General features: G+C 49.1%; 1 protein-coding gene across 50 annotated transcripts in view; it reads left to right on the forward strand.

Annotated features, from left to right (window-relative positions):
* The window catches only part of RALGPS1 (Ral GEF with PH domain and SH3 binding motif 1), a 332,381-nt gene that overhangs the window by 309,181 nt on the left and 9,443 nt on the right, over positions 1–13,757 (forward strand). For 25 of the 50 annotated variants that reach the window (XM_054243919.2, XM_054243946.2, XM_078327741.1 and 22 more), the window contains 7 exons: positions 4,405–4,488; positions 5,845–5,950; positions 6,391–6,483; positions 6,706–6,811; positions 6,922–6,994; positions 7,845–7,922; positions 8,518–8,609. In XM_054243919.2, coding sequence (XP_054099894.1) covers positions 4,405–4,488; positions 5,845–5,950; positions 6,391–6,483; positions 6,706–6,811; positions 6,922–6,994; positions 7,845–7,922; positions 8,518–8,584 — 607 coding nt within the window. In that variant the 3' untranslated portion in view covers positions 8,585–8,609. Of the gene's footprint in view, positions 1–4,404; positions 4,489–5,844; positions 5,951–6,390; positions 6,484–6,705; positions 6,812–6,921; positions 6,995–7,844; positions 7,923–8,517; positions 8,610–13,757 lie in introns of those variants that run through there. The other 25 variants (XM_017976210.4, XM_035257999.3, XM_078327765.1 and 22 more) reach the window with 3 other exon arrangements.

Here is a 13,757-nt window from a genome sequence, read left to right on the forward strand (position 1 = left end):
ACTCCTACCCCGGCACTGTGTACTTGAGGCTGGGGTTCTATATACAGAAGATTAGGGGAAGTGTATTAGTCTTTTCTCATGCTGCTAATAAAGACATACCTGAGACTAGGTAATTTATAAAGGAAAGGGTTTAATTGACTCACAGTTCAGCATGGCTAGAAGGGCCTCAGGAAACTTACAATCATGGCAGGAGGCGAAGCAAGCATCTTCTTCACATGGTGGCAGCAAGGAGAAGTGCCAAGCAAAAGAGTTTGAAAAGCCCCTTAGAAAACCATCAGATCTCATGAGCACTCACTATCACAAGAACAGCAGCATGGGGGTAACCACCCCCATGATTCAATTAACTCCCACTGGGTCCCTCCCATAACATGTGGGGATTATGGGAACTACGATTCATGATGAGATTTGGGTGGGGACACAGCCAGACCCTATCAGGGAGGGAACCTACTTCTGCTAAGACCAAGATTACCAAGACCTCAACATAATTATTTTCTGCTCCTCAACCTCCTAGTCCAGAAACAGGGACTTAGGGTTTTATGAAATGTAATCCCCAGGATATTTACAAGCTAATGTGTACTTAGAAAAAGATGGAGCGAAGATGGCCTTTCAGACCCACTTGACTAGTCTGAATGCTCATGATGCTCTTGGCCCAGGCAGTACCCTGGCTGCTTCCACCTCAAAAGCACCATCCACTCTTCCTCTTCCTTGTGTTGTGATCTTGGGCAAGTGACTCCACCTCTTCAAGCATTAGATTTTTTATCTATAAGGTGGGGATAATGATAGTGCCTACCTCACAGTGTTATATGAATAAATGAGATGCTGAACAAATCCTGCTTAGCACACTGCCTGGCACCCATCGTCTCATCACCACCGCCACCATTGTTACCACCATCACTGTCATCGTTCTATCCTCCCATTTTCACCGTCACCACTACCACCACCACCACCACCACCATCATCCCATCATCTCATCATCATTGTCATCATCCCATGACCCCATCCTCCAACTCCTCATCTTGCACACCCTTTGGGACTGTTCTACCTTGTTGCCAGTCGATGTCTTCCCTAGACCCAGGTTCCCTGAATTGCCTGTTGCAGCCCTCCTTCTCCTGACTCCTAAGATCCCTGAGAGGGTACAGTCAGATGGCCTTCCTAGGATACTGTATTCAGCCACATGTTCCCGGAATGACACTGGGAAAGGTGTCTGTGGTTCTGGGTTGTAAGCCCCCATTTCAGTTACCAAAAAAAAGAATCCATTACTTCTGGGTTCCTCTGATACCACCACCCGATCATTTTGCATTTTCTGGCCCTGAACATTCAAATAACAAGTTTTCTCAAAGCAGATACACTTACAGATTGTCTGGTTCCAGTGGCTGAAGATCCTAGCTCCTCTGTGCTAATGTTGGCCTTCTAGGCAGCCAGTTGCCTTGCCCAGCACAGTCCTCCTCCAGTTTTGGAGGGCTCACCTGGGAGGGAAGGCTGGCCACTTCCCCTGACTCTGTGTCCTAAATGCTGGCCTGGAGAAAAGTCACACTGGTGCCGCCCTTCAAGGCCTGGGGTTGCTCCCCTGGCTCCAGAGAGAGCAGGTTCTGACTTCCAGAGCCTGGAATAGCCACACTGGCACAGGCCCTCCACCCACACCAGAAAGTGAGCCTCCCTTTGTGAACACTTGCATCTCTATCCCTAATGGCAGGCCATTAGGGTGGGACAAGTGGCTTCGCTTCCTAGAGTCTCAGTTTCCTCATCTAAAACTGTGAGAACAGGGCCCCCTCAGAAAGCTGGGCGTGCTCATGTCTGAAAGTATGTAGTTGGCATGTGATATGCAGTTGAGAAGAGGCAGCTGCTCTTCAGCGCCAGGCAGCCAAAACTGCCAGGAGACTGCTCCACTGGGGCCACCAAGGGACCAGGAGACCTGGGAGGTGGCCCCATCCTGGGAGATTCCCAGGCCTAAGAATCTTGTGGTCATTCTGTCTCAGACACTGACAAATCCCAGGCAGCCTGAGTGCAGGTGGGGACCCACAAGTAGAGGTATCTCAGAGAGCAGAATGCCAGAAGGGGCCCCACATGCACTCAGTTCATGTGGCAGAGCCCACCATGTTTGATGGTGCTGCCTCTCCCTCTATCCTGAAAGTCTGCATGTCACAGGGTAGTGAGGAGCTTGGGCTGTAGAGTCAACAGTCCCAGGTTCAAGTCCTAGCTTACAAGGCTCATGCCTTGGTCAAGTAGATCCATATCACTGAGCCTCAGTTTCCTCATTGTGGGGAGGGTAAGGGTGCTTTACACAAAGCTTCGGTGACAGCATGAATGCACGTGACTAGGTTGCAGGGGCATCAGAGCATGTGAGCGCTCACTGCCTAGTGACTGCTTGGTCTGTTGAGAGCTACCCAGTGTCCCCGGGTGTCCTTGTGCTCCCTGCCAGTCCACTCCTCACCCCTTTAGGGAGGACATGAGGAAAGGCCCCTTACAAGGCTAGCCTGCCTGGAAGATGCTCGTTTCAAGCTCTCCATCAAAGATGTCATTCCATCAAACATCTGTAAAATACAAAGCCATGTACTGTCTCATGCAAAAGGAGAAAATGATGGAGAGAATGATGGGAAGAAGGTAGCTCTGCTGGCCCCCGTACCCTGTCTGAGGTACTGTGGGAACTGTGGACGGTCCACTGCCATCACATATTCTCCTCAGGTAACAGGGAAAAAGACTCAGGAGAAGAAAAGTGGCAAAGGGGCCAGAGGGCCTGGCTCTGGGAAGGGAGACTCTATCCTCAACTCCAAACAGGTGGCAGCTCAGAGCTGGAATCCAGCTCAGATGAGGAGGAAACGTTCCTGGGTAGCAGACAAAGCCACAAAGGATCTCACTACAGAAAAGGCCATTGTCAAACCCTGCTCAGAAGAAATCCTGGTGATGGCTGGAAGAAGAGCAGCCCCGGAGGCAGCCATGGCCAATTCCCCTGAGCAGCACTTCTTCCACACAGACTTGGGACCTGCTGTGCTAGTGCACTCACCTGTGAGGTGCTCAGTATGTGGTGCCAGGAACAGTGACTTTGGGGACTGTTTGCTTGTCCAAAATCAGAGATTCACAGTTATCTGCATGGGTCACTTTCACTCACTGCACTCCACCCCTTTTTCTGGGAGGGAGGTGCCATTGGGCCAGTGGCTGGGGAATTGGGCACACCAGGGCCTCTCTCCTCTCTGCCACAGCTCAGTAGGGGTGGGGGTGGGGTCAGCCTATGACCACCCTGACACTATGTTAGAGGACTGGGGAGCCAAGCTCATGCTATGATACACCATCACCCAGAGAGGAAGAGAGCCGATGGGCAGGAGGCTTGAGGGGCCAAGAGCAGCTGTCCCAGCTAACCATCAGACTCCCACCAGTCCTGAAATTGGGTCCCTGGACAGTGGACCCAAGATGGTCATCAAGAAGAGCTCCTTCCTGGAGGGAGGACAGAGGCCCCTGGGCAGGTATGATGTACCTGCTGCAATGCGTGGGGGTGGCCCCACACCACCCGCAGGCGCCGATGTCACAGAGCGACGTGCAGCAATGTACGGCTGACCGTGGAGGACCAAGGGGATCTTACAAAGGAACTCCGGGCCTCATCTGACTTTATTAAGTTGACTACATTGTCATCTAGCCAATGGGCAAGAAGAGCTGTGGTCAGACAATAGGCCATGCTTGAAGGGTTGGGGAAAGGTTGGAACATCAAATGGATACAGGAAGTGAGTCTTCTAAGACAGGAGAGGGTAAAGGAGAAAGAGGGTGCCTCCATGCAAAGAGGTTGAGCAGGAAGCTGCACGTTGCTCTGGAAAGGCACACTGCCAGGGAGTGCAGGCGAGAAGAAAGCCAGAGGGCTGCCAACAGAGTAACCCTGGAGTGCGAACTCCTGGATGCTGCAGCAGGTCACAAAGCAAGTTTGCAGAGACCTGGCTGGAGCTGCAGAGGAGACCGTCCAGCACAGAGGATGTAGCACACAGAAGGCTCCAGTTACGTCCTGGTGAATGACACTCAGGCCCAACCTGCAAGGTTGCCCACAATTCTGTGTGCACTGTTAACGTGGACTAGCCATGGACTATCTCGGCTCTACAGTGTTTGCTTTGAAATATCTCAGCCCTAGGCCAAGGCAAGTGGGCGGGCCTGGATTTTAGTCATGCTCTTGACCCTGGAAAAATGGTGAACACTCAGTTAAAAGTTGAAAGAATTAGCTGGGGTCTTGGGGACTCTGAGGGGCGCAGTGTTTAGTGGCCTGGCAACTCCAGGTGTGCTTGCAGTGTGGCCAAGGAGGCTGGGAGAGAGGTTGCTCTGTGGCGCTTCCTCAGCTAATTGACCATGTAGTCCGGGGTGCTCTTGCCTCCTTAAGGAGCATCTGGTCTTTCAAAGCTGTTGCTAAAATTTAACCCTTTTCCTCTGTAGCAGGGGACGTCTCTATGCCACCCTGGGGCCCAACTGGCGGGTTCCAGTTCGGAATTCTCCTAGAACCCGGAGCTGTGTCTACAGGTATTCATGTGTTCATGTGTTCATTTGTTCAACACATAGCTTGTTATGTGGCCTGCTGGATGCCAAGCACTGTGCTAGAGGCTGCCAAAAGAAACAGACACGCTTTTGCCTCCATGAGGCTACTTCTAGGTGCAGTGGCTGTCCTAGAGGAGGTTAGGGGCACTCAGGGAGAGGAGCAGAAGCACACTTGGTTGGGGAAATCAGGGAAGGCCTCCCTGAAGAAGAGACTGGAAGAATGATAGGAATTCGCCAAATAATTGGGAGTGGACAGTTAGGGCAATGCAAGTGCTCCCAGCAAAGGGACAGCCGTGGACTGTGAGACAGGAAGAGCCAGGTGATTAGAGTGAAGGAAAGGCCGTGTTCGAAGGAATGAGAGAGGGCAGGGACATGAGATGAGCTGCAGCTGCATCCAACAGGGGTGAGGATGGTGGCTCAGATTTTAAAAGCAACAGGGAGCCATGAAAGGGGTGTGCTGTGACCAGGTAGAGGAGAGGAGAGAGGGAGGGTTGAGGTATTGGCCAGTGTGGACCCAGGAAGGCCAGTGAAGGACACTCAGCAGTGGCTGGAAGGAAGGCCCCATGGCCTAAGGTGTGGTGGGATGGCTAAGATACATGGTCAGGCATATTTAGTATCTGATGCCCAGTGCATCCTTGGGATTGATTAGGTTGCAGGGGCATCAGAGAGAGAAGAAAACCCCCAGCTTTCTGGCTGAAGTGGCTAGTAGGGGGTGGTGCCATTCATGGGGCATGGGCAGATCTGGAGCTCAGGAGGGAGGTCTGGGCTGCCATGCCCTTGGATGCCTTGATCTGTAGATGGTGCTTGAGTCCCCAAAGGAGAGGGTGAGAGAAGAGCCTGGGAAAGGTATGGGGAATGGTGCGTGTTGGCTCGTGTCCGTCTGCCACTCCACACTGCCTCTTCCATTTCTCACTGCTCCTCCGAGGCTCCGGCTGACACCAGAAGGAGGAGCTGCTACAGCTGGGGCTGTGTAGGCACTAGCTCTTCAGGTGTGGAGGAGCCCACACCAGCCCCAGGGAGTGGCCAGGCTGCAGCTGTGATAAAAGCATCCTTCAGGATAAGGTGGAGGTGCTGATTGGGGTCTGGATTATGAGGAATTTGGTCACCAAGCCTGGAGCTTTGTAGCCCCAGAGAGACAGATGTGGGAGTCCTTGGCGGTGGGGTCCTTCATGTGCGTCATCACCTGGCGCTCTCCTCCAGGCCTTGCCCTGCACTGTTGAGTCCTCTGGATTGCTGGGACATCACAGACTTGGCACTGGGACACCTGTGGTCCCCAGTGAGTGAGAGGGTGCTTGACCTCAGCTCCTACAGGACAATGTCTGACTGATGGTCTCTTCTCAGCCCCACTGGCCCGTGCATTTGTTCTCTGGGGAACTCAGCAGCGGTGCCCACCATGGAAGGGCCTCTGAGAAGAAAAACCCTGCTCAAAGAAGGGCGGAAGCCTGCAGTAAGTGCAGACCCACATCCACCTGGGGCAGCAAGGGCAGCAGTGAAGGGCCTGGATCCAAAGATTCCAGCCCTGCCTGGGCCTCTGAGTTTCCACATCTGCAAATAGTGCCCATTCCTAGAGGTCTCAGCAAGAAAGTCACATGTGTGGCAGAGGCCCTGCTTGCAGTGAGTGTGCAGCGAGCTGAACTCTCAGAAATTATGCCTGGCACTGCCTTGAAATGAACAAAGGAAAGGCTCCCTGAGTAAAGGAGCAAGAGAGGGGACGAAAGACACCTCCCATCTTGGTCCTTGGTGGAAGCTGGCATTGCCAGGGGGTGATGGAGGGCCAGGAGCCTGCACTGGCATTGATGGGGTGGCTGGGTCTGGAATCACAGAGCCAGGGGGCCTCTACTCCCCACCACCCCTGGTGGCATCACTCAGCTTCCCCTTCCTCTGTAGCTGTCCTCGTGGACCAGGTACTGGGTCATACTCTCAGGATCCACCCTCCTGTACTACGGAGCCAAGTCCTTGCGGGGCACAGACAGAAAACATGTAAGTCCCTTGAAAAGACTCTCATACTTGGAGTTTGTCTAGTGGGAAAGGGACCTCTGTGAACTGTGGAGGATGGGAGTGGGAAAGGGATCAAGTGAACTGAGGAGTATGGGGGTGGGAAGATGGCAGGGGAGGGAAGGAGCCTGCCTGGCCCAGGTCAGCCTCCCCTGTGGAGTGGTGGGCTGGGCCCGGGCCTCCAGCTATGTTGTTGCTCTCCTCCAGTATAAATCCACACCTGGCAAAAAGGTTTCCATCGTGGGCTGGATGGTGCAGCTGCCTGATGACCCCGAGCACCCAGATATCTTCCAGCTGAACAACCCTGACAAAGGTAGGCAGCATGCCAAAGCCGGTGCCTGCAGCTGCTCTCTGCCCATTTCCTCTCTGTGCATTTTCAAGTTATTAGGATCTTTTAAGGCTGCTGCCTTTCCTTTTCTTTAGATTCTGATGTTCATGGGGTCCATGCTAGTCCACAAAAACTGCATAGATCATGGTTGGTGTGTCCATTGAGCAGGTATGAGCGCAGGGTGGTAGAATCCTTTTTGCGGCCTTACCTATGGCCACTGGGGCCCATCACTCCAGGAACTGTAGCCTCATGGTCTTGGAATAAACAGTAAGATTGGATAAGGCAGGACTATGAGGCTGGAAGGGTCTTGGCTCTGGGGAGATTTCAGGGACTCCCTGACATGCATGTGCCATGATACTCTGGCAGTGTCCAGGTTGAAGGCCAACCCAGAGAAGAACCCTTTTAACTTCCCAAAGCTCCGACTTTACCTTCTCTAGCTATCTCCCAGTTCTTCCTGGTTCCCGCTTCATGATCATGCTGGGAAGAAGGAGAGATTCTGGACGCCATCCTGTCCAGCAGCCCTGTCTTCATCAACATTCAGAACAGACTACCGCAAGTCTCCTCAGTAACCCATGTCACATGACAAAAACCCAAAGTGCCTGGGTCAGTTGGATTCCAACCAGGCAAACTGATTGGAGCTGGAAAATCCCCAAGCATTTTCACACCTTAACAGGAATGTTTTACTATAGGGTTCATGAGCACACAAATATCCTGGGGATCTGGTTAAAATTCAGATTTGGATTCAGCAGATCTAGGGTAGAAACCAAGATTTCCAACAAGCCCCCAGGCAATGCAGATGCCAGTGCTAGTGGAGAGACCATGCCTTGAGTGTCAGGCTCTAATGTTGTTAGCTGAGAAGCAGAGAAACAAAGGGAGCCTCAAAGAGCCCGGAGTGGGGAAGAAAGAAATTGCCAAGTTCTCCGCCCCATGTCTAAGTGACTGAAGCCGCATTTGTTGCACACATGTGGCAGTGTGTTCTAAGTTTGGTTACCATTTGAGTTTCTTTCTCTCTCAACAGTCTGGACTGGATTAGCAGTGTTTTCTTAAGGAAATGTGACACAAGGGGTGGCCATGGTCCATGGATAGAATTCAAGAGGTCTGTGAACTTGGGCGGAAAGAAAATACATCTTTGTTTTCAGAGCCTTCTGACTCCTTCAGTTATGAGTATAAGCATCCGACAACAAAACTGTTAGCAATACCTGTGATTTTATCTCTAAGATAAATCAGATATTTCAAATCACATATTGTTACAGACATTTCAAAATGTTACGTATGCTCATCTCTTTGAAATCACAGTGCAGTATCAAACCTGTACTAGATCTTGTTCTTAGTGATTTAATATAGAAGCACCTATAGAATTTTACTGCTGATTTGTTTTTTAGTAGTTTAATAACTGTATTTGAGTATTATCAATTTCCGTTTTATCTATACATTTGAAACATTATTCTGAAAATGGTCCACAGGCTTAACCAGACAGCCAAAGGACCCATGGCCCCAAAATGGTTAAAAGCCATGGTCCAAAGGGACAGCTGGAGGGAGCCCAGGAGGCTGCTTTCTCTGCATGTTCCAGCTCACCTGGGGCTGACCTTCCTAGTTTAGTTACCCGTGTTTACATTTCTCCTCATGCTACAGTTACCAGCTGACCCGCCTGTGTGGCCCTCTTCTTAACCCATGGTTTCTCTACCCATCAGGCAATGTTTACAAGTTTCAAACTGGTTCCCGATTTCATGCAATACTGTGGCACAAACATTTGGATGATGCATGTAAAAGCAACAGGCCTCAGGTAAAGTCACCAAAATCTTGCTTGTCACCTGAAATATCCTCTCCCACCCTTGGAACTAAGGGTCCTTAGAAAACAGGGTTCCCTTCTTCCTTCAGAGCCCATTAGCCACACTCTGAGATACCCTCTTCTGATCAGCATCTTCCCTTGAGACAAGGCACCCCCTTGCTCAGCTTAGAACTAAGCCCAGCTCCAGACCAGAACATTGAATCTGGTTCCTGTGTCTTTCCCACAATAGGAAATGCCACAGAAACACCCACTGGGGGATTGTTGTGTGCAGCTGTAATATCAGCTTCTAGCATCTATTTAGGTCATCCCTGCCTAGAGTTGACTTCATGGGATCCTCCAGACTCACTAAAGGGCCTCCCTGCCCCATAACCCTTGGGAATAATGCTGCTAGCTAAGTCATTGATAGCCAGCCATGGGCCAGGCAAGGCTGCTGGTGAAGGGGGGTCCCTAGCTTCTCAGTGTGTTTGAACCCATGGGATCTGTATTGAGGTGGGCCCCCTCTGGCCTGCTGGGCCTGACTGATGGTACGACTCCCTCTCCTGGTTGCCCCTAGATGTCCCTTGAAGGGTGTTATGTGAAATGTTTCACATGCAGGAATTTGCTGAATTCTCCCAACATCCCTGTGAGGTAGATTCTCTTACTGTCTCCATTTTATGCTGAGGATGCTGAGGCTCAGAAAGGGGCAGACACACCTGTAAGGTCCCACATTAGTGAGCAGTGGAGCTGGTATGAAACCCAAGTCTGCCTGACTCCTCTGATTCTGTACTTGTTTCCCCTGAGCCCTCCTGCCTCTCCTGCCTCCACTTCCCTGGTAACCCCTGCAATTAAGCAAAAGACTGGCAGCACAGCCCCAGCTGTACAGGCTTGTGAGAGAAATGGCTGCCTCAGCCCTCAGCAGCAGATGAGGGTGGGCTGAAGCTTTCTCCTCCCTGGGGGTCAGGTGGGCAGCACTGATGCTTCTATCCCTAAGTGTCCACATGTGTGTTCCCCAGGGAGCAGTCAGAGGATGGGGGGTGGGAAGCAGGAGTCATCTCCTAGCAGGGGAAGCAGAAATTCTCTCCACCTCTCCTATGCCATACTCCTAGCCCTTCCTTGGCATAGAGGGTGGTGTTTCAAGGAGGACAGTTGGGGTAGTGACTGGGAGTAGACTTGCCTTTGCAGAGGCCCCTTGCAGACAGCAGCTCTGGGGGACCTCAGCAAAGGCAAGTTCATACCAGGCATTTGGGTCCAGGAGGGTGGGGACTTCATGGTGCTGCACAGCACGCTCACAGACTTCTTGGTCCTTCCAAGTGGTTCTGGAAGCTGGAGGGAGGTCTCTAGTGACAGCTCTGAGGCTCTGTGCTTGCAGGATTTTCATCTGTAACACAGATGAAGACAAATATGAGAAGCTGATTGATATTACAGATCATAAGAAGCTAGAAGCAGAATTAGCAAATTCTCAGAATTAGTCCTCAACAAACTAAACAATAGGACAAGACCAATACAAGAACAAACATGAGGCTCCACATCAATTGCAGCTGATCCCCTTGACTCACCCATCTGACTTTGGGGAATCTGTCCTAGGGATGTGCTTACACATGTGCTCAAAGATGTGTTTAAGAATGTTCACTGCAGCATGGTTCATGATAGAAACAAACCTTGGAAGCTTCTGTGACTCTCAGGGGGCCCTGTTGCTCAACACTTGATAGTTATTACAAAGAAGCAGATCAGGGCAAAAACGTTGGAAAGGATGATCTCGTCTGTATAAAAGTTCTAAGATGATACACAAGAAATGGTAATTCTGTAGTTTCTGGAGAGTTTTATGTATATTTGTACATTGAATAAATATAATTACCCATCTGTATGATGGGAAGACAAGGGTTTTGGTTGGCAGCCATCTCAAGGTGATCCCTTGAGACAAGGTGCATAGACCTAAACAAGGCTGCCGCCACCTCAGCTTGCATTAAGAGAGGAAGAGCATCCTGGCCTCCTTCACACTGGCCACACTGTTTGTTTCTGGGGTCCCTCAGTAGCTCTGAGGGCCACTCTCTAAGAGCACAGCATGTAAGCTCGCCTACCACACACAGTAGGCCAGAGCGGCTCCAGGTCCAACAGGAGCTGACAGCCCCATGGTAGCTACTGGGAGGGCGGCGTGGGGAAGGAGGTAGGGCCGTGTGCCTGAAGCCTCGGCAACATGGTGGCCCCAGCCAGGAGCAACAGTGGTAGCCCTAAGCAAAACCCATTGTGCATCTTCAGAGGAGCAGCGAGAGGACGACAGGCAGCAGTGCCTGGGCAGGCTGATCCGGCAGAGCACTAATGGGTCAGTTTCATGTATTGGCAAATGTGAGTGTATCATGGCAAGGCTACAACTATTTTTTCTTTCAAAAGTGATTTGTATTGAATATAATTCTTTTTATAAAAAAACATATTTTACTGCACTTTAGGTTCTGGGGTACATGTGCAGAACATGCAGGATTGTTGCATAGGTACATACATGGTGATGTGGTTTACTGCCTCCATCCCCGTCACCTGTATTTGGCATTTCTCCCCATGTTATCCCTCCCCAACTCCCTATCCCTCACTGTTCATCCCCTATTACCCTCAGCAGACCCCAGTGTGTGATGCTCCCCTCCCTGTGTCCATGCGTTCTCATTGTTCAACACCCGCCTATGAGTGAAAACATGCAGTGTTTGATTTTCTGTTCTTGTGTCAGTTTGCTGAGAATGATGGTTTCCAGATTCATCCATGTCCCTACAGAGGATGGCTGCATAGTATTCCATGGTGTATATGTGCCACACTTTCCTTGTCCAGTCTATCATCGATGAGCATTTGGGTTGGTTCCAGGTCTTTGCTATTGTAAACAGTGCTGCAATGAACATACATGTGTATGTGTCTTTATAACAGAACGATTTATAATCCTTTGGATATATACCCAGTAATGGGATTGCTGGGTCAAATGGAATTTCTATTTCTAGGTCCTTGAGGAATTGCCACATTGTCTTCCACAATGGTTGAAGACACTAATTTACACTCCCACCAACAGTGTAAAAGTGTTGCTGTTTTCTGTATCCTCTCCAGCATCTGTTGTCTGCAGATTTTTTAATGATTGCCATTCTAACTGGCATGAAATGGTATCTCAATATGGTTTTGATTTGCATTTCTCTAATGACCAGTGATGATGAGCAGATGAACATTTTTTCATATGTTTGTTGGCCTCATATATGTCTTCTTTTGAAAAGTGTCTGTATCCTTCACCCACTTTTGAATGGTTTTTTTTTTTTTTTGGTAAATCTGTTTTAGTTTTTTGTAAATTCTGGATATTACCCTTTGTCAGATGGGTAGATTGCAAAAATTCTTTCCCATTCTGTTGGTTGCTGGTTCACTCTAATGATTGTTTCTTTTGCTGTGCAGAATCTCTGGAGTTTAGTTTGATCCAATTTGTCTATTTTGGCTTTTGTTGCCAATGGTTTTGGCATTTTAGTCATGAAGTCCTTGCCTATGCCTATGTCCTGAATGGTTTTGCCTAGGTTTTCTTCTCAGGTTTTTATGGTGTTAGGTCTTATGCTTAAGTCTTTAATCCATCTGGAGTTAATTTTAGTGTAAGGTGTCAGGAAGGGGTCTAGTTTCTGCTTTCTGCACATGGCCAGCCAGTTTTCCCAACAGCATTTATTAAACAGGGAATCCTTTCCCCATTGCTTGTTTTTGTCAGGTTTGTCAAAGATCAGATGGTTGTAGATGTGTGGCATTGCCTCCAAGTCCTCTGTTATATTCCATTGGTTTATATCTCTGTTTTGGTACCAGTACCATGCTGTTTTGGTACCAGTACCATGCTGTTTTGATTACTGTAGCCTTGTAGTATAGTTTGAAGTCCAGTAGTGTGATGCCTCCAGCTTTGTTCTTTTTGCTTAAAATTGACTTGGCTATGTGGGTTCTCTTTTGGTTCCATATGAATTTTAAGGTGGTTTTTTCCAGTTCTGTGAAGAGGGTCATAGGGAGCTTGATAGGGATAGCATTGAATCTATAAATTACTTTGGGCAGTATGGCCATTTTTACAATATTGATTCTTCCCAACCATGAGCATGGAATGTTTCTCCATCTGTTTGTGTCCTCTTATTTCGTTGAGCAGTGCTTTGTAGCTCTCCTTGAAGAGGTCCTTTACATCCTTTGTTAGTTGTACTCCTAGGTATTTTATTCTCTTTGTAGCAATTGTGAATGGCAGTTCATTCTTGATTTGGCTCTAACTCTGTTATTGGTGTAGAGTAACACTTGTGATTTCTGCACATTGATTTTGTATCCTGAGACTTTGCTGAAGTTGCTTATCAGTTTCAGAAGATTTGGGGCTGAGATGATGGGGTCTCCTAAATATACAATCCTGTCGTCTGCAAATAGAGAAAATTTGACTTCCTCCTTTGCATCCCCAGGATTAAGCCTACTTGATCATGATGGATAAGTTTTTTGATGTGCTGTTGCAATTGGTTTGCCAGTATTTTATTGAAGATTTTTGCATCTGTGTTCATCATGCATATTGGCCTGAAGTTTTCTTTTCTTGTTGAGTCTCTGCCAGGTTTTGGTATCAGGATGATGTTGGTCTCATAAAATGATTTGGGAAGGATTCTCTCTTTTTGGATTGTTTGGAATAGTTTTAGAAGGAGTGGTACCAGCTCCTCTTTGTATGTCTGGTGGAATTCAGCTGTGAACCCATATGGACCTGGGAGGCTACTAATGATGCCTCAACTTCAGCCCTTGTTATTTGTCTATTCAGGGTTTCAACTTCTTCCTGGTTTAGATTTGGGAGGGTGCAAGTGTCTAGGAATTTATCCATTTTTTCCAGGTTTACTGGTTGTTTTTTTTTTTTTGAGACGGAGTTTCGCTTTTGTAATCCAGGCTGGAGTGCAATGGCGTGATCTTGGCTCACTGCAACCTCCGCCTCCTGGGTTCAGGCAATTCTCCTGCCTCAACCTCCTGAGTAGTTGGGATTACAGATACGTGCTACCATGCCCAGCTAATTTTTTGTATTTTTAGTAGAGACGGGGTTTCACCCTGTTGACCAGGATGGTCTCGATCTCTTGACCTCGTGATCCACCCGCCTCGGCCTCCCAAAGTGCTGGGTTTACTGGTTTACTGGTTTATGTGTATAGAGTTGTTTGTAGTAATCTCTGATGG

The sequence above is a fragment of the Callithrix jacchus genome, chromosome 1 (assembly GCF_049354715.1).
Source record: "Callithrix jacchus isolate 240 chromosome 1, calJac240_pri, whole genome shotgun sequence".
Taxonomy (NCBI): Eukaryota; Metazoa; Chordata; class Mammalia; order Primates; family Cebidae; genus Callithrix; species Callithrix jacchus.